Genomic DNA, 27620 nt, shown 5'->3' on the forward strand with positions numbered 1-27620 from the left:
AATCAGTCTGCATGCTTGTATGATTTTTCCTTCTGATTAATGGACAGTCCAAGAAGGTGCCCTTGTTTTATAAGGGTAAGTCATCAGACGTCTGAGAAACATCAGTGGTGTTAGGTAGTATGGGATGCAGGGGAGCTGTGTCATCTGTTAAGTTTCATATGTGATGTTATTTTAATGGATGACCTGTCAGGAGTGGTGTGTCCTGTATGTCAGGGAAAAATGCAGCAGCTGTTCATCTCAGGAGCCTTTTTCCCTGTGCTTCTGGTGAGAGACAAAGGTATTCGTACCAGAGTAGGAGAGGCTTTTTGACAAAGATGCAGAAAGATGCAAAGGGCATATGAAAGGTTCCTCGTTAGAAATACCCGATTACAAGCCAGACTGAATGTTGACTTGCAAGCACTTCAGTGCTGTTGTGCTGTTTTTAAATTGTTCACTGAACTTGAAATCAGGTCAGATGCTGCAAACTGCTTTTAAGGGATTGGATTAGGTTCAAGTATTACTACTTGTGAACTAGCCTGCAACGAGATGCGTGTGCTTAACTTAAGTAGGAAATGGATGGTCCTGCTGAGGGCATGGGAAAGGAGGAAGATGTATGACTAAACTGCAGCCTAGCTGCCTGAAATACACAGTATTTGTTTAGCACGTTATGTGCATACTGAAGGTTAGAGGGGATGGACAAGAAGGAAAGGGACATAGCTGTAAAGGGAACCCTTCAGGATTACCTTTGCAGTAAACAGGATTTTTAATATATCCAGAGTTTTTGACATCTGCTGTGCGTTTCTGCTTTAGGAAAGGGATAACTCTCTGGAAGTTATGGTTGCATTGTCAAAATGTAGTCATAGAAGATGCCAAATAGACTCTGAATAAGCTATGTAACCGCAGTTCAGCCTGTGTACCCAGAAGGAAAGTAATGATTACAGTGATTAGTCACTGGAACTGTAAATCACAAAGAAAATGCTTCAATGATAGTACCATACTTGATACAACATAAATAAGCAGCTGTAGTAAGAGATTTTCTTTTTAAGGTTGTTGTACTTAGCAGAATACAGAATTTATTAGCTTTGTAGTTAGACTAAAACAGGGTTTTTGGGGCCTGCGCCTCGGAGGAAGAGGATGCGCAGGCAAGGACAGTTGTTGAAGACCCTATGAACAGAGGGTCTGTTGTGTCTGTGAGGAGCAGGAGGGAGCAGTGGCAGGGCAGGGGCCACGGCTGCTTCTCAGCATTCCTGAAGGGAGGGAGAAAACACAAACTTAGGGCTTGTAGGTGTGAAAAGTTTGTTCTCCTTTCTCTTTGCAGGTTGTTTGGCAATAAAGGAATACTGTTTTTCCACTTGCGTTTTTCTTTAGTATGTTGGGATAGTCATTCTGGTTTATTGAGTTTATAGGACAGTGAAAGACACCTGTCCTATTCTGTTCTTTTGAATAACATTTCTAAGGCAATGTAATTTCTCTACTTCATGTCGAGACTTTTTTTAACAATTGAAAAGAAAATGTTAAGTGCAGATTGTAACTGATCTTAGCATATGTCTGTCCCAAAGCCACTGTTGCCAGCCATGTCACCTAACAAGTGGGGTAAATTTAGCTACCTTAGATATCAGTAGCAATATAGGTGCCAGCAGCATGGAGCTCAGTACAGGTTAAAAAAACTGAGAGAAACTTGGTGGGCACTGGGACAGTGGTCTGCACTGCACGCACTTTATACAGCTATGTTCTTACCAGGCCAGAGCGAGCCAATGTAAAGTGCTCTTGTGCATTTCTGAATTAATTTAAAGCAATCGTGTAGGTAAACCTATAATCCACCACTGGTGTATGTGGAAGGAAGCTGGGTGGGAGGGCTTAAGCTGATGTTTTTCTTGCCTTTTGAGATAGCAGGAGTACAGTAGAGTTCTTCTAATACATTTTATAAATGCAGTCATTAATAAAACATGTTTTGTATCAGCTTCTGAAGGCCAAAATTAGCTTAGAGTCATTATGTATCATAGAGAAGCAAATAATATGCTAGTCCCCGCACTGCATGTAGACTGAAGCACGGAACTCAACAAATAGATGCAATAAACAAGGAGTGATGTCAGCTAGTGTTAGCATCACCATTTTGATTAAACTAAACAAAAGGATTTTCCATAGTTGCCTCGAGTGCTCATCTAGAGTAATTTTTTCTTTTACCTGGAAAAGCTAGTTACCTCCTTCAATGAATTACATATAGCGCATGAACAAAGCACGATGAAGAGACCTAGGAAACTAAAGCTTAGTCTCGTACAATAGGTACGAATCTTATGAATTCATATGATTTTGAATAGAGAAAACATTTTGAAATGGAGCATTTTTTATAGCATATATAATTAAAAAGGCTGAGATTTCATAGTTACACAGGAATGCCGAATTCCTGAATATTACTGCATTTCCATGCAGCTTGAAATTCAAATTCCCTTTTCCTGCTTTGAAAAATCCAACACAAAACCTTTTCCCAACTACTATGGTTACTCTTGAAGGAACAAATACTCTTTAGGGTCACTTCATTCAAGTCAAAGAAGATGTAATTAGAAAAGCATTTCGATTTTCTCAAGAAATAGCAATTAAATGGTGAGATAATGGAGCTTGCTTTGTATGGAGTTGCAAGTAGGTTTCTGCAACAAAAAGGATGATGGTTCCTTTATGCTTTCTTTTTGTTTGGGGTGCATGGTAGCGTTAGGAGTGTGAAAGAGAGTGGCAGAAGAAATTCAAAGAGCTTCTGAAAATAGTTACGGAAAGAAAATAAATGAGAGGAAATTTTGAGACGTGAATTTTAAATGCCTTGGAGTTCTCTTCACTTTCTATGGTGATGTGAATTAATTCTGAAAATACTAAATCATTACATGGAAGTTTTCTTACCAACTCTGGAATTAGCTGAAATTTAATTAGTTCTGTTCTGCAAGCTAAACAAATATACTGGTACATGTAAATGTAGACTTTTTCCCCTCTTTTCTTGGACCTGATTAAATGTTTTGTATGCCACCACTAATGAGAAAGTTATTTAATTGTGCTTGTCCTGGGGTGTGTTTTCTGAAAAATAATCTTGTACCTGCTTCAAAAAAGCAATTGTACTGCATTATCCTTGCAAAACGGTCATGAAACCTTACACAGTAAAATCTTCTCACAACTTTCATTCCTGGCTCAGACCAGAGTTTAGTGTTATAACATTTTTAAACTGAATCATATTATATTCTTTAAATGTGAATTCACATGTATTGTACAAAAAGATGGCTCTTCTGGTGCCAGTAAAACAGCTCTATAGACGTCAAGGTTGTGGTCTGCAAATCAGGTGGAAAGGAAACGAGCCAGCACATCTGGAATAGGCTCTGCTGTTGCGCAGCAGCACGCTGTGTTTTGTTCTACGGGCAAGGCCCCTGGTCAGAAGCTCTGTTGTTGTCCACGTATGTTCAGTTTCTCAAAGGCCTCTTTCTCTGTTTCATCTGAAATAACTGACTCATTTGATTTTTGGCTTGTGTTTTGAAGAAAACTAGTTATATCCATTTTTAGTACTAAGGATTTATGGTTGCTGTTACAGAAAAGATGTGTTCTCTCTTACCTCCAGAAATGTTTTGTTGATCTAAAAGGTGGGGGATTATGGTGAGAATTCTCTTGATATATTTGTTTGGTCTGTTCATAAAGTCCTGTATTGCTGCAGTAATAAAATTCAGCAAAGGGAGTTTCATAATTAGATCAGAGAAGCAATTCAGTATGGGTTCTTGACCTTATGAAAAAGAGTTGGGTTGGTAATTTTAAAAATAGAGAAATCTTGAAGTAAGAATTAGGAATATGCCTAGACCACCTGAGCTATTTTTCTTTGGATGTCATCCTTTTTATCTCAGCTTCTTGGCAGACTGCTACATTGTCTGAGTGGTGATGATGTCTACTCTCCTGTTTTGCTGCTTTGTTGTGTTTCTAACTGAATGCTTCTTTCTTTTTAATTTCTGTGGCAGCATCCCTTGCTCCTCCTCCCCCCTCCATCCTACAGGTAACTCCACAGTTACCATTAATGGGATTTGTGGCCAGAGTTCAAGAAAACAGTAAGTTTGCTGCTTCCTTGTGCTATGATTTATTACTGGATGTGGCTTTTGTTTTGAGTGGACAAAAGATTTGCCTGTATATAGCCAGAATTCTGCCTTCTTTACTGCCTCTTCAAGTTTGTGTGAAATTGCTAAGCGGGGGGAAAGGAAAGAATTTTATTGGAAGAACCTGATCCTTCCTTCTCTGCATTTTGTTGTCTCGAGTGTATTTCCACAAGTTCTAGCTGTTGGTCCCAGTGCCACTAGCTGGGATTGGGAGTATTACTTCAAGTTGCTGCCATGGTTCTAGAGACATTTTCATGGTTACATCGCTGTTCCTTTTCAGTTTCAGATACTCCTCCTCCGCCACCACCTGTGGATGAGCCGGTGTTTGATGAATCCCCACCTCCACCCCCACCTCCAGAGGATTATGAGGAAGAGGAAGCAGCTGTGGTGGAGTACAGTGATCCCTATGCTGAAGAGGACCCTCCTTGGGCACCAAGGACCTACTTAGAAAAGGGTAGGTTTAAAGCCAGTAGAGATGCTAGGGTCGCTTTTGTAATAGCGTTTTGCGTATGGTTCTATCATCCAGCTTGGGATATGAGGTCTGCATAGATTCCTCCTTTGGCCCGTATTTGGTGGTGTGGCAGAGGTGCTCCTCCAAACAGCAACTTAACCAAAGTTAAGCTGCTCTGCTGAGTCCGTCTCTCTCACCCCTTCCTCTGTAAAGGGAGGAGATAATGATTAGCTGGCTAATTACAGATTTTTTAAATCCTCTGTAATCTCCTTAAGACTCACCTCTCGGTAGTCTGCTTGATCCTAATTATCAAACTCATAAGAGGGTAGAAATGAATGAATCAGTGCTGCTATCCCATTTGAAATTTGAACATGTGGGTGCATTTGGAGAAGTGTGGGTTTGGGGCCCTGGAGGCTGTGACACTATCCGTGTGGAGCTGTGCTGAGCTAAAAAGCCATGGGTTGCTGTAGGATTAACTCGGGCATTGCCATGTGGCTGCAGCTACATGTCTTCCAGTGCTGGAGCAGGTGTGGAGATATATTGGAATAAAGTTACAGGTAAAATAACAGAGTAGATAAATGGCTCGGCAGCACTCGGATATGAAAACCTCTACTGCCTGGTGTTCTCCTGTGAAACAGGGCATTGTTCCTCTAAATAAATAAAGGGTGATTGTCACACTGTCATGCTATGAAGGTTCGATAGCAACGACTGAGACAGTAATATAATAATAATAAAAAAGATGTTTATTTCCTCACACAAGTTCTTGGATTAGTAACATCCATCAGAATAATGCGATTACTAATTTAGGAAGGATAACACAAAACCATCAGTTACTAATTTAGAAAGGAACCTGAAACCATCGATTACTGCGTTATTAATTGGAAGGACTGCTTATCCCTACTTGAAAGCTAGCTTGTTCACTCTCCTGGTGAGAGGGCTCTCAACCTCGAGGAGTTCCCTTAACCCAGTGTCCCAGGAAAAGGGGAGGGGGGGGAATACTCACGGTCCAGGCGGAGAGGATGATCAGGTCACGTTCCCGTCCCTGCTCAAACTCTCCTAGCTCCCAAGTCTCTTTTTATACGGCTGGGGCTCTGGGCAAACACTGCTTTTGCTGACTTTTAGCAAGTTTTGCAATCACAGGACTGTCTGTTTGTCTGCTTGGGAGGACCCTGCTAGCGAGGCAAGACCCCAACACCTCCGTATTGTTTCTTCCCTCCCCCGGGGGTCCGTGCAGATTCCAGGTGGCAGACTTCACTTCTCCAGTCTTGTTAATCATTCCGCAGCCTTGCGCATATCAGTCCTTGCGCATATCGGTTGGTAGACGACTTTAGTCCTGTTAAGTCCTCTGTTCAACAGCTTTGTGCAGGTCAGCTCTTGTGCTATCAGTTCTTCTGCATATCAATTGACAAACTTCAGTCCTGTTAACTCTTCACTCGCCCATCAGTGATATAAAATGTAGTGCTGCAAAGCAGCCAGGCATCCCAGCTAGGTGACTGTTAGACGCATTCAGTTTGCACCAGGGGGGAAAAATTCAGGAATGCTATAAAGATAAACCCGCTGTAGGAGCTCAGGGAAAAAAAAAGACTACTGAAGGAGAACTTTCTGCCAGCTCCAGCCCAAAGAAAATGCCACTATTCCCAGCGGAGATGGAGGGAAAATCTATTTTCTTTTCCTTCCTAGATGGTATAACGGCTTAGTGCAAGGAGTATTCAGGCTTTGCTGACAAGCTGAGACCATTTGTCAGACAAAATGGCTGACTTGCAGGGTCTTTACATGACTTGCTTTATCTATTGACCTTTCCACAGCCCTGATTGACGGCAAATGTCACTATTATTCAGTTGATGCACACAGACGCTTTGTTTGATTAAACATTGCTTCAGCTTATTTGTGTCAGGGAAGCTTATTTCCAGGAGGGAAGGGCAGGACAAAAGGGAGCTCATATACAAAGCACTCTTCTTGCTGTACAGTCTGCAGGGGATTGCTCATGACTGATATTAGTTACCTGACTTCATAAAATTAGGTTGGGGCAGGAGAGGAGAGGGGAAGGGGTTCATGACTTGGCATTTCTTTCTGTGGGGGTAGATGGCAAATTTCTTCAGGTTAGGATCAGTACAGGTCACTTCAGCAGATATTTGATGTGCTCTGTTACTTAATTAACTCTTCTTTACCAGGCAGTACAGAGAATGCACAGTGCCCACCCAGCTTCACTGTGGTTGATTCTGTTGACGTATTTTCTGCTGGAAAAAGCTTGCAGATACGTTACTGTTTGACAGGAACGAGTCTCAAGATTTTTCTCTCTACTACGTTTCCAGCCATAAGACACTTTTATCCAAACTCAACATTTGTAAAACTATCTTTGTTCTGTTTCTGTTATTCCTGCCACCTGGCTCTCAGCAAATCTTCAGTGGCATTTCAGCTAACAAGAAAAAAGGAGCCCACAGCACCCTGCCTCTTTATAGTGTCTCTTACTAATGCAAAAGTATATATATTTTTTGATGTGACAGTTGTCAGTTGGAACTATAGTTAAGTATAGGACCAAATGCCAGCTGAATCAGTTGACAATTGTGTGCTGCTGTGATTGAAATCCCTTGTTACTGCTTGCATTTCTCTCTAAGTTTTAGGATTTTTTTCTCCTTTAGTTATAGTTCCTTTGGCTTTCAGTACAATGGAGTAGAAAACAGGATGCTTTTCTGGTCCTATCTGAGAGGGCAGAATTACATTCCCATTCTCATTCTCTCCCTTTTGCTCTGCAGTAGCTTGTGTTGGTATGTGTGTTTGTTCACTGAACCTTCCCCTCTTCCCGAGCTTTAGTTGGGGCCAGAACAACTCCGCTGTGGAAGGCATAGCCGCAATGAGAGTGGGTCCCTAGGCTGGCATTGCAGCAGCTGCTTTTAGACTACTGAGGTACTGAAGAGATAAATGAAAGAAGGCCCATCCTAGGCAAAATTGTACAAAAGCTAAAGAAATTAAATGGGCAAACAGAGGAGGGCAGCAAGAGGATTACACATCATCCTTCAGTGTGACCCTTGTAAACTTCTTCTGGGAACTCAAAGCAAATAAACATTTAGTCCAGCGCAAAGTAGGATGAAGAAAACCATTTGTTTCTGTTGTCAAAGAAAATCTGGAAATGTTTCTCTTCCTAGCAGTTACCTTTTCCTTCACAGTGGCAGCAGCTTGAATTTGCCTTATCTGTCACTGCGAGGAAGGTGCTTCTGGGCATTTGCTCCTAGATATAGTCTGGACTGAGCTCTGTGTTTAATGACTGTGTATGTGTCTGAAGATACCTCTAAACTATTGTTAGGCAGTTGTCCCAACAGTTTGTTTTATTGAAAAGCAAGTTCAGATCTACAGTACTTTTTTAAACAGTAAATTCTGTCATGGCTTAGAGTAGGAGAATTGGTGTTTCTGTATACTTTACTGTGTCTGTCAGTGATCAGGCCAGGGAAGGTGGAGTGTTAAAGACTCATTTGAACAGACAAGTACACCAAATACAGTGCTTTTGAAGGGGACCTGCAGGAAATCAGAGGTATGCATTAAATGTGAATAGCAACCATAGGTAATTAAAGTATAGCTGGGATATAAAAGTATGATTTGCAGGAGTAGGGAGCACTAAAAGGGCAAAGAAGTATGAGCTCATGTCATATATTCAGATGAAAATACAAGCCGTACAGAAGAAGAAAGACTTGATATACAGATCTGTCCTGCGATTGTCTGGTGCCTAGTCTACACAGCCAGCTCTTCTCGTTCTCCTCCTCATTCCCCCCCATATTCACATGCTCCCCAGTGGATGCAGTGTCATTCTTCTGATACGAAAGCTTCCCTTTGGGCCTTAATTTGCCCAGAAACTGTAACTTCCTGGCTCAGTCACCGTCATCAGGAGGTGCAGGCCTCTTCAGCATTTAGCGATCAGGTGTGTTCAGTTTTGAAGCCAGGTAGCTCGCATGAGGCAGGGATGCGTCTGCAAACTGTCTTCACGCGGCATGTAGCAGTACAGAGGTCTAGCCTGTACGAACACCCTTCCAAGGTCAGCTTGCCTCTTCTCATCCGAAGTTCGCTCTGTAGCTGAGTGGGAAGGAGAGGGAAGAGGCTCTGTAGCTGGTGTCCCCCAGGCTCTCTGGCTTTTTGCACTTACAAGATCATTGATTTCAGCAGTGTCTGAACAGGTCTGAGTTGCTATGTTTGCACAGCATGTGGAACTATTAAGGGGGTATACAGAGAGGTTAAAGCATTCAACAGAACAGGTAACAGTAGATTTATAAATTTAGAAAGAATGCAATGACTGCATTCAGTTTTCAGTATGGTTTGATCTGGCCTCTGTATTGCTCCTGACTGTGGGTTTTTTGGATTTGTTTTTTTTTTCTGGGGTGTTTGTGGAGGAGTGAAGCCAGCAAATCATAGTGGCGTGTGGCGTGGGAAACAGCTTTATATCTGAAGAAATAATGACACTTCAAATATAGCATATTTTTCTGATCTGCTTTTCTATCACTGACTTCCATGAGCTGGTGAGCTGAAATAATTTATATAAGTGTGTATGTGCACGATCTATCTCAAGCCCAGGTACTTTTGGTATGAGATTCATGGGGGCAAATCATGTGGGATAAAGAACCCATAATGGAAGTCTTTAAAGATAAGCTGGAGAAAGTCAAACTTTTAGTTTAAACCCTTTCCCTGCAGAAAAACAAAAGTACTGGAAGCAAAACATTCTCTCATATTGATGTAGAGTCCCATCCAAAAACTTAGTCATCTAGTTTTGGAAATGAAAAAACTAAAAGGTCTAAAAAGATTTGTCTGTTCTAAAAAAACCAAAAACACTTGTAAAAGTTATGAGCAACTGAAGTGCTTACAATATATGAAGAACTGTTAAGAAATAGTTTTAGGATACCAGAAAACAGTGAGATACTGACATACATGGGGATTGAGTTGTAAACAACTGTTTACATTCAGCCCATGTCTTGAGATTTGACTGCTTTGCTGGAGTTGGGAGAGAAGTGCTTGACTGTATTTTTTGTAGCTAGCAAGCAAGCTTTAAAGTTAATGAAAAGCCCCTTGCTGAAAGAGGGCTTTCATACTCAAAAACATGTATCCTTCACCTGCAAAATAATTATTTCTATGGCAATGCCTTAAGTTCCTATAAATAGGATTCTGCTACATGGTTCAGAGCGGACAGAACCGATTCTGAGAAAGGAAATGGCCGTTCAAATACAATTATCCCCAGTAAGGAGAGTAGCAATATCTAGGATCTGTGCTTGTTCTTTTGGCTTGCCTTTATTTAAGTTCATATGAAAGTATTTCTAACAGGATGAGTGTATGTAACCCTTGTGAACATGTGCGTGTAGATGCTGGGATGCCAGGGAGGTGTCAAACACAGAAAGTTGCCATATATCGAGGTCGGGTTCAGTATGTTCCTGTTCTGTAAAGCGGTCATACACTGGGGGAGGTATATTTAATATTAAGTCATATTCTAACCTACAGCTGAGGAAAGAAGTGAATAGTAGGTCAATTTTAAGCAGCTGGAGAAGCTTTTAGGTAGAATACAGTTACTGAGGATGTTGAACCTGAGGACGTTACCACGTGACTGTAATAGCAACAGCTGACTAGGAGTGTCCGAGAGAGCACACTGCACCCCTGCGGTTTCCACTGAGCTGTGTGTCTGGGTGCATGGCATGAGAAGGTAAGAAACTGTCCCAACTGTGCAAATCAGATGAACAGAAACGGGTTGGCAGAAGGAAGAAGTTCCCTCATTGCATATAGAGAAAGAGTATGGTCACAGCTGTCAAATTTCAGTTGGAGAATCAGTCTGGCCTACAGTTGTGGTCAGCTTTATGTAACAAGAGTTCAGCCAAATTCAGTGTAATTGTTGGAGAATCAGAGAAAGATCATTGATTGGAAGAATATCAACTGAGTGAGTAATTCTGTTTTTCATCTCTGCATTGAAATGTCTTCAGATACAAACTAAAGCAGGTCCTGGCTCGGTCTTGCAGGGAAGGATGCCACCTCCTGAGTCAGTATTGCTGCTTCCTGCCTCATCTGGAGCTTTTCTTGCAGTACTGGCCTGGGCTCCCTGTGAATCGTGGTATGTGACAGGCTCACAGCTTGAAGTGGTGGGACTATAGACAGAAGGATTAAACAGTCATTTAGAGAGGAAAGTTGCCAGTACAAAAGTGACCCACAGGAGGAAGCAATAGTGATGGAAGAACAAAACCAGGCTTCAGGTAATTTTATAAGAGGCTTAAAAAGCAGCAAATTTTCATCACAAACTGAGGGAAAAGTTTCCTACTTGTGAACATGGAACAATGGATGCATTCAGTATTTATCAGAAGGGACTAGAGTACTCTGGCAAATGAAAAAGGAATTGGAAGTTGCCATGATCCTCAGGTTGTTAGTATATGTGTAAGGCATTTTCATGTAAATCGAGAGAATGAAGAACAGCAGCATGATGAATCTAGAAAGAAATGTTTTAAAATGAATAGGTACAGAAAACAGTTAAAAAGGAATTTTGAAAGACTTTAATTGCACATGTGTTCATATAGGGCTGATAATCATTTCTGTTTTCCACACTAAAAATGATGCTAAGAATTTATTCATTTCCACTTTCATGTTTTGTTTCCTTAGAATGGCATGTCTAAAACTGGTTAGAATGAATTAGTTTACAACTACACTGGTATGAGCATAAAGCCAGCAACATGGGTTTTCTAAATATGCGCTGGATGAATGATACAAATCTCCAGCTCTGGACACTTATTTAAAAAATCTTCTTCTACATATTTTGATTCTTCACTGGTCTTGATTTGTATATGTTACTTTACAGTCCCCTCAGGAGCCAGGTTTCCATAGTAAATATTTGTGTTGATACCTTTGCTTCCTCAACAGGAAGCATCATCTTTTCCTCTGAAAAGAATTATGAATTTAGTAGGACTCTTGGATGCTGCACTCCTGAACACATGCTGTTAATTTTTTCCCCTTGGTTTGGTTTAGGGTGTCTTCCTTTCTGTCTCCAGTACAAGGATTTAGGATCCCTGTCCAACACGCATTTTGTTTCAAGGGCAGTGCTGTGTGTTTCATTGCCAAGTGCTCAAAGCAGTGATTGATGCTATTTGTAAAAGCAGTATTCAGTCTGGCATAGCTAATCTTCTGTATGGTGCACATAATCATAGAACTACGGATGGAAAAACTTTTCGGTGAAGTTGATGTCTGTTTTCTGCCATTTCAGGACAATACTCTCCTTAATATTTGCCAGTGCTTTGTCCAATTTCTTTGACTTTCCAAAGCAGCTTCCATGCCTTCAGTAACATAAACTATTCTGCAGCTGTAAGAAAATTTTCCTGATATGTTAAGCCTACATTTTGTTTGAGAGAGCCACCTTACTCCCAGTTCTCAACTGGAACTCACTTATCTTGGTACTATAAACCCAAGAAGTCACTACTAGCTACTGGGACATGCACATGGCAGATTTTAAATGTGGAGGTAGCTAGGGTAGATGTAAGTGTGGAGCCTTGGCTCATTCCTACTGTGATCTGAAAAAGGCTCTTATAACTTTCCCTCTTCCATGTTTTCCTGCTGACCTGTTACTTGTGCAGAGATCTGGTTTTGCTCATATCTAATGCATGAATCTTGGAACTGGTCTGAGTGGTCACAGCCACAGGGAGTTACACAACCTCCTGGTATCATTCCACACCAGATGTTTATGATCTATTTGTAACCTTTTCCCTCTGATGGGTCTGGAGGGGGAGCATTTGGTGTGGTCCTGAGTGCATGTAGATAATGAGAACAGAGGATTTAGTAGTAGAGAGTCTTGTAGTCCTGGATAATGTGTTTCAAAGCATGAGCTCTTATAAAAGAGGTTAGAAAAAAATACCCATCTGAGCTGGTCATTCTGCACACGTACAAGTGAAGCAGTGCAGCTCTCTAAGATTGCCTTGAATGTGGAGAAGTTTGTATCTGACTGGTTGTTTTTCCTCCTCCTCTCTGTACCTCTCCTAATAGTCATTCTCTGTCTGTTCTTTCCTAGTGGTGGCGATTTATGACTACACGAAGGACAAAGAAGATGAGCTCTCGTTTCAGGAAGGTGCCATCATTTATGTCATCAAGAAGAATGATGATGGCTGGTATGAAGGGGTCATGAATGGAGTGACAGGCCTCTTCCCAGGGAACTATGTGGAGTCCATCATGCATTACTCAGAGTGAACACCAGAGGACCGAGCACTGCATCTGCTGCTGCAGGAGCTCTCAGGGCTTCCCAGATCTCCACCAGCCTCTGGGGCCCCATCCAAAATAACTGAATGAAGGATAATTGTAACAACCACTCTTTTTTTTTTTTTTCCTTCCATTATAAAACAATAGTGATTTGAGTTGTTTGAACAAATGGCTCTTCCGGCTGCCAGCAGTGGCTATCATGAGCCATCTGACATTGAATTAAGCTGACCCATTCAGATGTAACAAACTTGTTGAGTAGCTGATACTTCACCCAAATTCTGACTTCTTCTGGCAGGCTCTGGGATCTGTCTCAGGAATACTGTGTGCCCTTGTGGTACTACCCTTGGCAGCAGTGCCTGGCGCATGGGATGTCCTGGATGCTTGTGATGAAGGGTTACTGGCCAGTGGACATCCCTCCCTGTTTCTACACTACACTCCTGTGCAGCTGGAAGAACACTCATGTGCTAGCAAACACGGATTCGTACACAAGGCTGTTCGTGTATCCAACCTCCAGATAGTTCCTTACATCTCTAGCATAAACACTTCTGCAGCTGCTCTGCACACGTAGGCTGACACAGGGGCCCACAGAGCTGGCTTTGATTCATTCACCGTTCAGTTCAGACAATTAAGATGGCTGCAGCCCAGAGGACCCCCATCCCCATTTCCTCATCTTTTGAATGCCACAGGTTTGGTTTTTGTTATGCACTGATGTAAATGTGCTGCAGGCTCCCAGCTGTGGGTGCTGATGGGTTAAACAGAACTCACTGATGCCACTGATGGTGAAGGGGAAATGAAGTTTACAGGTCCTCCTGGGGTCTGAGGATAAACTCTAGGGGCTGTGATCTGAGGTTCAAATCTACTCACGCCTGCTTGCACTAGAGCAACTTACCCCCAACTTTAGTCTTATGCACAATATAATCTTAAAAAAAAAACAATCAGGTATTGTAAATTGGCTATTTTGTACTTGATGACTAGATTTGCATATGTACTGTGAGAGCCCTGTGCAGAGGCAGGACAAATGGCGATTGTCGTCTTCAGGTCTGTTGCCAAAATCTCTTCAGTGGAAGTTAAAAGGGCTGTTGTGTGTACTGGTTTCCCATGGAAATCCAAGCAGTAACTAGTAGTAGTCTTAGCTCTTCCCCCAGCCCTCTCCATTGTTATGAAGAAATAGATACTTTGAAATGTACTGATGGATGTGGGGTGGAGTAATACCAAGTGAAGGCTCTGTAGCCCCTTCTGTTGATCGTTTGCTTTTTAATCTAGTCTCAGTTAAAAATGCTCCGCTGTGGTTCTACCTAGCAGATCAGTGTTAAGTGGTGGCTGCACTAGTCTGCCTTTAGGAAGGACATAATGCTATCTTTGGGTTAGTGTCATGCAGTAACAGAATGAATGGATTAAACCTGGTGGCCTGCAGATTTAGCTGGATCTTCCATTGTGAGAGACTTCTGGGCCAGGGCATCTTCCTGGACAGCTTTTGACTGTTGCCTGGGCCAACTGCGGCTGGTACCAACAGCAGCTTGTCAAAGTCTCACTAATGCTGCGGCCGGCTTCTGAGGCCTGTGCATGAAACAGTGGTGCAGAGAACTACCTGGAGGCTGAGTTCGCGATGTTATTGGCAAAGATGCAGGGAACTGACCCAGTCCCCTGGCTTGGTTATTAGTGCACTACCAGGCCAGAGGTGCAGGTTTGGTGCAAACTTGGGCGGGGAGGAGCCACAGCTGCTCAAGGGGGAAGAAAGAGGAAAGAAACAGTCTCAGGTGTGTGTCTGTGGGATATGGATGAGTTTGATCGCCTGCAGGAAGAGCGCATGCAACTCCGCTGAGTGTGTAAGGAACCAGTTTGGTTGAAGCCTGCAGTAGCTATGACTTTGAAGGAAGTGGTGCAAGGCCAGCAGCCAGTTACCCCTGCTCAGTACACAGCCATGTAGCCAAGTCTTCTTTCTGGAAGGTAGCAGCATTATTTGGGATGAATCTTAGCCAGAACAGGTACTTTCTGCCTTCCTCTGAGAAGGCTTTTGTCTAACAGCAAAACTACGAGCTGCAGCCATGTTCAGGTCCCTTAGCCCATTGTTTCTCTGGGAGTGTTACCTAGAAAAACTGGTTTATGGTAGCTTGAATGACTGTTTCTAATATTATAGGGCAGGTCTCCACATTTTGTGCAGCTTGCAGCCAGGTAGAGACCAGGGTGACTGAAATGCAGCAGTGTTACACAATTTTTCAGTGCTTGCGATGTGGCTGTGTTTGCCAGGACCGTCAGAGTTTCCCTGCTTCTCCTGCCCTGGGTGTATCATCTGTGGCAAAGACTGCGCATACAGTGACATTATGGATATGTGATCAAATGTGTCAAGTTACAGCTGCTTAATGAGTTACAGTTCATCAACTAATCCTGCTCTCTCTAGCTCTGCGCACCCATGCTCAGCCAAGGCCAGGTGGGAGGTATTGCATTAGTGAAATGCACGTTTAACTCACGGGTGCTCTAAGAGCATGTGCTTGACTACGTCTGACTGGTGGCTGGTGACAGTGCGCACTTCCATGGTGTGTGATACATGCCTGTAGCCTTAATTGTCATTAAACTGGTTTTTCATCTTGCAAAGTTTTCTGCCAGAGCAGCGCATTGTAAGCCCGGGAAGTGCTGAGTGCTTGCCAGGGCTCAGCGTAGTGCACAGGGCTGCAGACCCTCGAATGTGGAATGTGCGCAGCTCCTTGAACACCTGGCCTTGGCTGATGGGCCAGTGTTTGGTCCTCCTGCTGGCACGTGGCTTTTTTTTCTTTTTTTCTTTTTAATCCTGCAAGAGCTACTGTGGATTGAATTTTTGGGTCACCTCCTGCTCGTTTTATGCTTTATTATGCAGTATTAATGTAAAGGTGTTTTTTTTAATGCATACTTTTTATTTCATACAGTTTTGAGTCTGTAGGTTGTCCGGGGATGTTAATGATCACAGACCAGCCCAAAGTAATCAGGCTTTGTATATTAATGTTACATAGACTGCATGATAGTGAGGACTGTGTTTCTAGTTTTGTTGCTTGTAATTCTCCTCCCCCCCCCCCCCAAAAAAAACAACCCACACCCCAACAACCTTTCTTTTCCCCTTTTTATTTACAGGTTTACTTTAAAAAGGGGTGGGGAAGTTGGGGGGAGGGGAAGGCCCTCAGTATTTCAAATTGATGCAAAACTTCTCCTCACTGAGTCTTGCTGTCCCAGCCGGAGGTGTTCAGCACTGGAGGCAGTTGAGTAGCGCGGTGGGTAGTGTGCATGTGCCAGAGGTGGGGGGAGGAGACACGCCGGAGTAGCCCAAAGGAAGAGGAGCGCTGTGCGGCCAAACCGAGCACGTTTCACCCTTCCTGCGCGCTGCCTTCGCCCGGCCAGCTGTTGTGGGTGTGCACAGAAACGAGGCAGGAGTCGCTAGCTGCGTATGTATTTTGCCTTGGTTTCTTGTAGCAGAGTTCTTCCCTGCTCCTGGCCCGGGACAAAGCTGTTAACTACAGCTGTCTGCTCTGCCATGTGCCTGTGCGAAGGGAGGGCCCACGCTGTCCCCAGCCAGTGCGGGAAGAGGTGGTTTTGGTGCCTCTGTTTCAGGTTAACAGAGGAGGCTGTGGCTGAAACCGTCTTGGATTTCTTTATTACTTGTTTTTGAAGGGGCTCCCTCACTGGCTGTTGCAGCAGAGGCAGGAGCAGCAAGTGCTGCACGTGAGCAGCTAGCCAGCGTGCCCCATGGCCACTGGCTGGCGCAGGCACCTTGTTCAGGCGCCAGAGCGCAGCGGCAGTGCCTGAGGACATGCTATCTGGTGCCGGTCCTGGCTGTGATGCAGCACGGTGCCATCTCTCAACAGCAAGCAAGAGGTGCGGCAGGCCCAGGGGCTGGAAGCACTTGGTGCTTGTAACCAGGAGTCTGGCCGCAGCCCCAGAACGCAGCTGGGACTGCTGGTAAGTAAGTGATGAGCAGCCCAAGAGAGCTTGGGGGGGGGGGGGGCCCTAAGTGGGCTGGAGCGCTGCTGGTTTTCACCCACAGCTCCCCCGCGAGCCAGCCTGCCCTCGCTAGAGCAGCATGTGCTCCCATTCTTCCAGACCTTTTACAGCTCATGCGCATTTTCGGTCTTTGCTGCTGTATGCTCTCACTCCATGGAGTAAGCAGCTGGGCTTCACTTGTTCATGTGGGTGCAGCAGTCGCGCCATGGTGCCATAGCCCAGCACCGGCAAAGGGGCAGACTGCACTTTTATGCAGGGCTTGCTGTCAGGCACGACTTGCAGCAGCAGGACTGACTCTCCTTTTTGGGCAGGGGGCTGCTGCCTGGCTGGTCTGTGTGTGTCTGAGGCTGGCAGTGGTAGGTTTGTGCATTGCTGCAGGTTGCACTTCTGCGGTGTCTCCCACCTGCACACTGGGTGCTGGGTTAGCTCTGTGCTCTTCCACCACTTCCTAGTGAGCGCTGTGGATGTGCCTCTTCTCTGGCAATGGGATCTCTTTTTTTAGCTATGTCTCTGGGCTTCTGACTTACTTAAAACAAAAGGGAAGCTTTGACTTTCTCCTGTATAGAAAGGACAGGACTTCATGCTGGGTAAGTAAGCCGGGAGCCTTTACAGGGCTTCTTTTCACAGAGGGTTTTTTTTCCCCCCCCCCCCCTCCTCCAAGTGGGATGGGACATCTTGCGAAAGAGGCAGAGTTTGTATTCTGCAGGGCAACTTGTTGGCAGTAGCTAGAGGGTGCTGTTGGTAAGACCATGGAGCTGTGGTTATTCGCTTTTAGCCTTTAGACTCGCTGTTTGAGCACTGCAGCATTTTAGAAAACATTATGCAAAACCCATACAGGGAGGCTTTAGTGCCTGTGTTGACAGCAGTGGCGATGAGAAAGGTGCAGAGCTGTTGCATTCACAAAGGCAAACATTTTACTTAATCCCTATTATTTGGTCTTAGAAGACAGTGTTGCAAACTCACAGGTAGCCAATGGCATATAGCTTATGGGGAACCACTTTCTCTAGAATTTACTGTGCTTGCAGGTATTGTCTCCACCTTCCCCACCCTTTGGCATCACTCAGTATTATTAGGCACAGCCACATTTTGTGGGTGAAAAGCTTACACAGAGGTGAAAATAGTGCAAGGGGGAATAGTCTTTGCTGTAGCTGAAGTCAGTGTGTAGTTACAGTCCTATTGATCTACTTTTGATTTTGAAACTGCAAGAACAGAGGGACCATCACCTCGTGTCCTTGGGAAGGTTGCTGAACGCTTGATGCGGCCAAGGTTTGCCAACTGCTGGTGCAAGGAGTAAGGTGCAAGGTGTTCTGCTGCTTTTGTTCACAAAAACCCAATATGTGTTTTGTGCAACTTCCTGCAAATGCAAATGCAGGAAGTGGTTTTTCTTTGGTACGCTGAACATGCTGATTTTATTAGCACCTTTGCTTATTACTAGGCACGTGTTACAAAAGGGTAAAGTCGGCAGCAGCCTGTTGTCCAGAGGTAAGCCTACGCCCAGCAACCCATTGAACACCTACATGGTGACTCTGCTGAAATGTGTGCAGTGCATTTGTTCCTGTTTCTCTTAAAACCTCAGAAAACCCTACCACTATTGACTAATAAGGAAGAGCTGTGTACAAATTCATTTCCATTACAGCGCCTTGCTAAAGTGCTGACATGTCTGAGATTTTTTTGTAAAGAACAAGTGCTTCTTTTCACATTTGAAAAAGTGTCTTTTGCAACTTGCATGGACAAGTAGTTTCTATGAATTCTCTGGAAATGTCAGTGTCTAACATGGATTTTGTCCATGCACTTTTTTTCTGAAAGCAGAACCCTCCCCCCTTTGGTTTACGGTCAGAGGAGACGTGCTCTTGTGCTCTTGATTCTGGCACTGCTGATGCAGTGGATGTGTGCAGAGCCCACTGTAAACACTGATGACCAAGCCTGCAGGACTCTGGGGAGCTGTGTGCCGCCAGTAACGTTTTATTGTGTGTGCCATTTGAACCACCTTCCAGTGAGTGCAAAACCCAATTTTTAAATTTTTTTAATTGTACTTGGAATTAACTGTTGCTGTGTACTAAACCCTCTTGTTACGAGCCCTAAATAAAAAGAACAAAGCACACACTACGTGTTCTGTGAGTGTGCCACGGCTGCGTCACTTACTTACCTCCTCTTCTGCTACAGCCTTTCCAGCACAGCGAGGACTGTGTGCGCAGGAGCCCCCCGTGACAGAGATGCTGGGAGCTTGGCGCTTCCCACAGCACAGGTATGATCATCGGCATCCAGCCTGCTCTCGCTGCTTTTGTACTACTGCTCCGTTCCTGTACTCTCTGCTGCTGGGATGCAGCGCTCCTTCTCCCAGTGCAGGCCCCCTACGTTGCATTCGCAGCTCTGAGCTGCTGTCCGGTGGTGCCAGCTTCTGGCTAGGATTCATCCGAGCCAGCTGGAGTGCTGCTCTCCCTCTCCTTTCCAAGCAGGGTTCTGCCCAGCTCCTCTTTAGGCACAGCTCCCCTGCTCTGTGCCTGCAGGTGGGAAAGAGCTTCTTTCTTCAGCGGTGACTTGTCTGCCCAGGCCAGGACACTCACTGTGCGCTCCGCATCCCCCATCACCTCGGAGTGTGGACAGCTGTGCTCGTGGGGTGGCGTCTGTTCACTGAGCTGTGACAGCACGCACTACAGCCGCGGCTTCCCAAGGGCGGCATTCCGCCTTCTGGCTGGAGGCAGCCTAACACAGGGTCGGGGCAAGCCCAGGTACTGCACTGCCTCTAAGAGCGAATGCCATACGTAACCAGCAGTGCCAGTCTGAGTTCCTGTAATCCTAACCTTCAAATTCCGCCTGTAAAAGCTGAGTTTTGATCGATAGTCTCAGATGCACTGCTAGCCCGTGAGCACCCCGGGGATGGGGGAACAGTGCCCAGTTCCTTACTGTGCACCCCAGAGAGGGGCTGCACAAGCACTTGCCGCACATGCGCTGTTCTTGCGTGAGCAGAGCTGTACAAAACATGCCAAGGCCCTGCACGCCTGGGGAAGAGGTGGGTGAAAAAGGCAAGCCTTCACACGGGGTCCTCTTTAGACCTGTAATCGGTGTACCCCTGTTACTGGTAGGGCCAGCTCTGACCCACTGGAAAAAACTGTGCAAAGGAACAATAAAAAGCAATTTTATTGAGAGTGAGCAGATAAATGGTAACCTCTACTTTAGGCCGTCAGATATTTAATCCCTAAAGAGAAGACCACTGATGGCTTGAGAAAACACTGTGTGTTCTGAATTCATGAAGAAGGAAAATGGCAAGACAGAGGATTAAAACAAATTATTAAATTCAACTACATCTTTATTGAATTGTGCATATTCCATTGTATAATGATCTATATTGGGTACTTTATAACGTAGTATTCTTTTGTCCTCTCCCATGCTTAAAAAAGTATATTTATACATATATTTATATATATTTATAATATGGCAAAGCTCCCCCCCAACCTGAAGCTGTCAGTCTAAAAGAGCTTTGATTTTCTTTTTGGAAAGGGAAGAAGAGGGGAGGCAATCCCATTGAAAGATAAAATGTGCAATTTTCTTTTTAAAGCAGTAAACATGAATGTATTTACAGCACTCAGCACAAGTTTGCTGCACAAACAAATCATCATTGCAATGACATTTTTTTTTCTTACATTTGCATCCCCAGTATTATACAGGACATCACCAGTGGCTGCTAACAATTAGCGTAAGCCCTAAAACAAACTGCTTGCTCCAGTTTAATTTCTGGTCCACAGCAGACTGCTAGAAGGAGACCTAAGATTTGCAATTACAACTTGTGACAAAGCATTTAGTTTTCCTTCTTAAAGTACAAGCTTTACAGTGCTGCACCAAATCAGTAGAAGGGAGCCTCTAGCACAGGTAAGAAATGCCAAAGGTGGGACATTTCTAGATGGTTTTTTTTTGCTAAACTGTCCTTTGCGCCACCCCACCCCAATATGTACCCAGAGTTACCGGGGTGGTTAGTCAAGGGCAGAGATGGGCAACAGGCAGCAGTGCAGCCCTGCTCTTTCCGAACAGCTGCTGCAGATCAGCAGCACTTCAGCTCCCGGCCGCTTGCCTCGGGAGAGGCCCTGCAAGCACATCTGCGCACCTGGAATTAGCTCTGAATGCATCTTTGACAGCCAGCAGTGAAATTCCCACAGCTAGAAAGATGGGAGGAAATTACTTTCCCCAGTAGGGAACAGTTGGTTCGATTCCTAAATCTCCTAAAGGATACGTTACCTTTAAACCTTCAGCGAGGCGGTTCCACCAAGCCGGTTACTGAAGTTCCTTCTCCCTCATTCCCCTCACTCAACCGCCACCGTGGGGGATTGCGCACAGCACCAATTCCTGCTCCTCCCGTCCAACCTCCTCTCTCCCCTCAAAGACACCCAGTTCTGATGAACCCAGTTCACTGAACCCTTGCCCTGTTTCATGCCTCAGAGCACCAAACAGCAATCAACACAAATCTCTATATTTTTCCCTGCATTAGTGGCAATTACTTTAACTTACATTGTGAAGGACAAGCACACGTTGTCACCTTATTTGCAAGTTAGTGTCTTAAACTTTTCAAAGCTGTGGACGAAGCCTGTGACTCATTAGATCATAGTATTAGTGGTTATCCCTGTGATATCATGCTGGTTTTGTCATTCTTCATGGGATTTAATTGAAGGAAAAAAAAAATCAGAAAGGAAAAGGATTCCATTTGCAACAAGCTTACGGTTCCCCCCAAAAAACTTTCCAGCCCTCCCCCCCTCCCCTGCACATTACAGAAACATCCAAGACAAACTATCCCCTGTCGTGTTAAACCCTCTCGTGTTTGAGTCTCCCCTCTAAAGTGAGCAAGGGACTGCAGAGCTCACCAGGAACCACCACTGAGGCTGTCCTGGGCTGGGGGGAACATGGCCTCCCCCTCCCCTGGCTGGATTAGGAGCACTGTTGGAAGAAGCAGGTAACCTACACCCTTAGCTTCACAAAGGAAAGAAACCACATATTCTGGCTGTATCCTCACTAACTTACTTATGTCAGGAGTTTATGTTGCTTTAGTGTTTGGTCAGAGATGAAACTCCAGGAAAGCAGCTATGCTGACCAGGTGGGAGTCACACACATAGACACCAAACAGAAAACGCCCTTATTAAACCTCTGCCACTACTTAAAAGTAAATGTGACCAAACAGGAAGCGAGTCAAATCTTGGAAATTCTGTGGGTGAGCGATCAAATGAAAATACCAATACAGCTCTGAGCTGAGAGGAGGTTGGCTCTGTTTAAGTTAACAACATTTTTCAATGGGTGAATCTGATTCTCTAACACAACACATGTTCCCCAACCAGAGTTAAAGCCAGCAAATCCACACAATGCCCCTATTAACCAAGGAAATGTGACTGATTTTAACATGACTTGCCATTTGAAGTAGTAGTCATGTAGACCCACTTACTTATAATCACATTTTGAATAAGAAACAATTTTACCTGCAATAGCACCACTGAAGTAAAACAATTTAGTTCTGTGCAGTTTTCTGTAATAAGCAGAAAATTTTTCTTTTTCCCCCTCTGCTGCTGAAACAGCACTTTTGGTTCCTTTGACTGTGGAAAAAATAATTTTAACCCAGAGCAAAACTGGCATACTTTACTTTTTATCTCCGAGCTAATTTGTGCTATCTATCTGTCTGGTTGCCTATGGGAATGAAAAGAAGAAATAAGAAACTCTCTTAATGTGCAAGTCCAGAACAGTAAATCTTAAAATACACTTATTTGTTTAAAAAAACTTCTCCCTCTCCCATCAGTCCTGAAACCAAAGCGACTCAGGTACCTTCACTTTGTTTCCTTGATGCCTCCTCACTCACTCACTGTTGCCCTGCAGGACCTTGCACAGTCAGTTGGGGAGAGGAGCTCCTGCACAGGTGGTATCTGTGCTTCAGCCACTGCACAGGTGGAGCAGGAGCTTTCCTCTTCCAAGGAAAATAACTTTTTTTTTTCTTTTTTTTTTTTTTTGGTGAAACCTGTGCCTACACCTCCTCCCCCAAATGTAGGGTTTAAAAAACAGAAGAGAACAGCCCCCCCCCCCCCMACATATTACCTGTGATTTGTTTAGAACCACTTGCTCAGAAGTTGTGAGGTTTTTTTTTAAATCTTCTAAGATGAGTGCTGCTATGAGAAGCCTAGTTTTCCCTTTCAAAGCAATTCTGCAGGAGCCAAGTTCCAGCAAAAGTATTAGAGAGGACCAGCTCCCTGCCTTTACCTGGTGCTGCGTGCACAGGAACCTGCTCTGCGGGCAGCCGGGAGCCGAGCGGCCCCGGACAGGAGCGAAGAGCGCAGCCGCCCGCCCTCAGCTGCTCCCGCAGCAGCAGGGCTTTCCCTGCCACACGCCTGAGTAGGCGTCAAAGGCTCCTGTACGCTATCCCGACCTTGGGATCAAAGCAGCCGCTCTCTTTGTGTCCGGACTATGAAAGCTCAGCTCTCACCTGCTCCTTTGAATAAGGGCCTAAAGGATTTCAGACATGTTTGTAGCAGCAAGCTTCTCACTGTGTGTCTGAGATCTGGCTCCTTTGTTTTATGATTTTAACAGATACAGTCATCCAATTTTGAGACCAGCATTCAAGGGGAAAAAACAACTAACTTGCAAATAAGGCATAAATATTTACTGTCACAAAAACCAGTAAATACACTGGAAAAGCAAGTTACAATGAAGGGTCTCATAAGCTGAAAAGGCCACCAGGTTGTCTGAATCCCTCTGTAGCCAAATTTCAGCGTTCAGCTGAGAGAGCAAGCTGCAGCCACGCATTACATTTTTGCATCGCTGCTGACTTAGGAAGCTGTAACAGAAGGAATACGGGCTGCCACCTTTTGCTGCAAACCTGGAGTTACACCTCTGTCTCCCAGCAAGCTGTTCAGTGGCCTGCAGCAGTAAGCAGAAATTCATTGCCTAGCGGGAGAGATACGGGGTAAACAAATTTGGGCACAGGAAAATGAGAACAAAGCTCAAATGCCTCTGAAGAAATTGCACTCAAAACATTCCTCTGCCAAGAGCAGATCCCAGAGGTACCTGCACAGAGCGGACGAACGAAAGCGGGCTGGAACTGACCCGTACCAGTGGAGCTCTTCGGGGGGGAAGTAAACCAGGACGGGGCAAGCACGATTCCCCAGCGCTCTCGTCTGGGAGCGCGCGCTGCGTCAGCCCAGCGCACCTTGCCGAAGAGTCGCAGAGTGTCCACTTACCTCTCGCGGGTGGGGGCCGGGAGTCACGGCCGTGTCTGCGCTCCTTTTGCGCTTGAGCCCCAGGAGCTCCACGCAGCACAAAGCAGCAGGAGGACCAACGTAGAAAATTACAGCACCAATGAATTGCAGTGTAGCTTAACAATCTTCCTATGAAGTTATTGGCCAGCTACACTGAGCACACTTAAAATCAACAATGCAAATGCTTTTAAGGACACTTTATAAGCACAAAAATAGTAGAAACAAAACTTTGTGAACAATTTGAAAGATACAAAAAAGTGCCTTTCCACAGCAGTGCTTTAAAAATGCACACAATGGTATATTCTTATTGCTCAAAAAAACTAGTCTGATATATTAGAACAATTTCCAGAGGCGCTGAAATAGATTTAAAAAAATCATATGAAACAGGTCAGCAGAGACAGCACCATTCTTTTTTTCTCTTTTCATGATGCACTTGTTTAAAACTATATAATTATAGATGTGTCATTTTTTTCTCTCTAATCGGCAAAACTTTTTTTCCTATTCATAAATTATTCACAAAGACATTTACTTTATTATTTGGATTTTTTTAAAGACACTTCATAAAAAAAAGCAATGGGGGACACTGTCACAATATTTCTTAAATCTATCAGCTTGAATTACAACTATTTTGCTCTAATGAGAGATTAGTTTCCATCTATTTTACACGCATGAAGATACCGTCAAGTCAAGCTATTCCTTTGTTTCTTTCTTTGGGGAAAGGAAAGCATTTAAAATTTGCTTTTGGAGTAAATGGAAACAAAGAGTAAAATCATTTGCCATCCGAGCCTGGACAGTATCCCTGTAGTGACCATCAGGGACATTGTAACAACTGAGGATGGGGTAGGTACAGCCCAAGTATTTTAGTTACTTTACAAAGATTGCGTACCGCTACCCTGCACTGAACATGCATGGTACGCAAGACCACTTATGCTAACTACGCTACCTTTACACAACGTCCAATATGTGGGTAAGACTGTACAAACTACTGAAGTACAAGAAAAAGGTCTCTAGTATTTTGATGTGGTGATTGATTGCAAACCGGTGGCAAATAAATAAACAAACCAAATACGATAGTTATTTCCTGCTAATAGGGCCCATTAAATTAAATTATTAGCAAATGTTATTGCCTCAATTTTTTTCCCCCAGTCATCTCCCTTGACTGCTAGAAGTGCAACTTCATAATTAATAGGTTTATGCATTGGTCACAGTATCTGGCAGGTCAAAGAAAACAGAATTCCAGCTATGCTCGCACTGAAATTACCATTCCCTTCTCTTTTTCCAGAAGGGAAAGTTTCCTGCCAATTTCTAATGAATTACAAACAACGCTGTCTATAAACGTTTTCCCAACAATTGCTTTTGTAAAGATAATACATCTTATCAGGCACAAACAAGGCGAGACTGTACGGGGTGTGTGTGCCTGTGTGAGAACACAACGCTCTCTACAGAAACCTACCTGGTCGTTCGGGAAAAGCAGCACGCCTAACAAGCCGTGTTTCGCCGTGGGTCAGCCCTGCGGTCGGCATTGATTGCAGGAGTTCTGGCAGCTTTCAAAAGGGGTTAACACAAATATTCGAGCCATAAAAACAAATGATCAAGCCCAGTATAAAGTTAGAATGCATAATGGATTGGAATAATATATATTTATCCTATTTACTGCACTGACAAAGAACTTAGAATTAATTTGCCGTAGTGTGTATTTTTAAACTACCTGGGAGGAAGGGGGAGGCTCTTTATAGTATAAATATATTTCACTCCAGCCCATTATATATAATCTATTTTCTTACTCAGTCATTTTCAGTAGTATTGCGACCAGAATGTTTTGGTATGTTGCATCTGTATTTTTCAATCAACCAATGACCAATGTACAGTTACCAGCAGAACGCCTCAGCTCTGCACCATTTACCCGTCACAAACTGCCAAGAGAGGTTTGTGGTTTGTTTTCTCTTCTTCTTCTCTTTAAAGTGCCCCCTACATCTTCATCTTAATGTTAAGATTTCACTGGTTACAGAGTCCAATTCCTGATAATGTAGTGACTGAAACAATAAATACGTCTCTACAAAAACATTCTGGTTATCTTCTATAATTGCGACGAAATATATCACAATATATTATATACCTACATTTATAATACATGCACAAACATGTCTCACATGGACAGACACTACAAAAAATTATCTTCCCCCCAAATGCAGAAAAAGTAAGAAAAAAGGATTTTTGGTCCAATCCGTATGAAGGGTAAAAGAAATTGAAAGGATAAGTCGATGCTTCTCTACCCTCTCCCACAATAAAATAACACCGCCCCCCTCAAGCCCCCACTTTTTGGCCTAGCCATGAAAGGGGAATGTCTCTACATTTAGCCTTAGCTACAGCATGAGATCACCTCTCGTGGTGGAGCCACCGCCCAGGTCCCCACGCTCTCTCCAGGCGCCCACCGGCGCGGGCTGGCCAGTCGCGGAGCAGCTCGCGAGTCACGGAAGCACCGGCCCTGGGGACCGACTACCAGTCCCGCGACAGCTTGGTGTTCTGATCCCTTTTGGGGGGCGCGGGGGGCGGCCCCCTCCGTAACGTTGCATAGCCGGATATGTGACTGCCCCCAAAGCTGCTCGTCTTCTGCTGGTCAGCCAGCAGCTCGGGTGGGGGCGGGGGCAAGGCCATGTCGTCCATGGTGGCCGTGGGCTCGGTTCGGGACACGCGCGCAGACGAGAGGGAGCCGTGCCGGGTGATGGATTTCCGCTGCAGCGTCCGGTTGAGGTCTGCCAGGAATCCCGGCTGAACGCTAAGGCTGGACTTGGGCGAAGTGGGCACTTGGGGGCCGGCTGACCCTGGTGGCTCTGCCACATCCGCCTGCGTCAGCCGAGTGCTGTCATTCCGCTTGGGACGCGTGGGCGGTGGGGCTTTCTTCATGGATGGTTTTGACCATGCCTGAGGCTGAGGATTGACGACAGCGACTTTTGGGGAGGTGCTGCCTGAAAACACGGATGGGATCTCAACCGGCGGGAGAGGAAGATCTATTTCAGGTGGTGGTGGAGGAAAGTCTGAATCCGATGGCGGCGAAGGGAATTCAACCACAGGTTCCTTCCCAGCCACACCCAGGGCAGGAGCCTTGGCCGGGATCCCTCCTTGCGGAAGGACGATCGGCAGGCTCACCCCAGAAAGGTTGAGCTTTCCCGGCTTTGGAGGGGCTGCAGGAGGCGACGACTCCTTGGAAGGAGACCCCGACGGCTCTGGTGGGTGTGCAAATTTGCTGACAAGGCGGTCCACTGAAGGTCTCTTGGACTCGTGGTACTCAGTGGAGCTGGTGGACTTGATGCTGGAGTTTCGCTGAGGTGTTGGAGGCGGTTTCTTCCCTCCCGGGCTTGATGTCTTGCTGGTCTTTTTGACTGGAGACCCTGATTTGTCAGGGGGGGGAGAACCTGCAGAGGTAGCTGGGGAAGGAGGTGGAGGAGGAAACACTAAACTGCTCTCTGGCGGAGGAGGGGGGAAATCAGGTGAGGGAACGGCAACGGGTTGCCACTTGGGCTTTGCCTTCACCGCCGGAGGTGACTGCGGAGCCACACTCAGCGGAAGGGGCTTTAGAGGCTGGGGCTCGGTGGCAGGTGGGGTGGGAGGAGGCGGGAACTGGCTGGCTATCTGCTTCACCACCGACGGCACCGGGGACTGAGGGGACGGAGGGGGCTTCATGGAGAAGCTCTGCTGCTT

At 44.9% G+C, this 27620-nt stretch overlaps 2 protein-coding genes across 2 annotated transcripts in view; one reads left to right on the forward strand and one right to left on the reverse strand.

The window, feature by feature from the left end:
• ABI2 (abl interactor 2) overlaps positions 1 to 16339 on the forward strand; it is a 42101-nt gene extending 25762 nt beyond the window's left edge. The window contains exons 8-9 of the mRNA XM_026088090.1: positions 4372 to 4545; positions 12551 to 16339. Coding sequence (XP_025943875.1) covers positions 4372 to 4545; positions 12551 to 12726 — 350 coding nt within the window. The 3' untranslated portion in view covers positions 12727 to 16339. The remainder of the gene's footprint in view (positions 1 to 4371; positions 4546 to 12550) is intronic.
• Positions 16340 to 22755: 6416 nt separating this feature from the next.
• Positions 22756 to 27602, reverse strand: LOC112976643 (ras-associated and pleckstrin homology domains-containing protein 1-like). The gene is made up of 2 exons (XM_026088101.1): positions 23904 to 27602; positions 22756 to 23610 (listed from the first exon to the last, which is right to left on the reverse strand). The coding sequence occupies exon 1, from the start codon at positions 27600 to 27602 to the stop codon at positions 26418 to 26420; it is 1185 nt and encodes a 394-aa protein (XP_025943886.1). The 3' UTR covers positions 22756 to 23610; positions 23904 to 26417.
• Between the last annotated feature and the right edge of the window lie 18 nt (positions 27603 to 27620).

This window comes from Apteryx rowi, unplaced genomic scaffold (assembly GCF_003343035.1).
Source record: "Apteryx rowi isolate R43461 unplaced genomic scaffold, aptRow1 scaffold_12, whole genome shotgun sequence".
NCBI classification, from domain to species: Eukaryota; Metazoa; Chordata; class Aves; order Apterygiformes; family Apterygidae; genus Apteryx; species Apteryx rowi.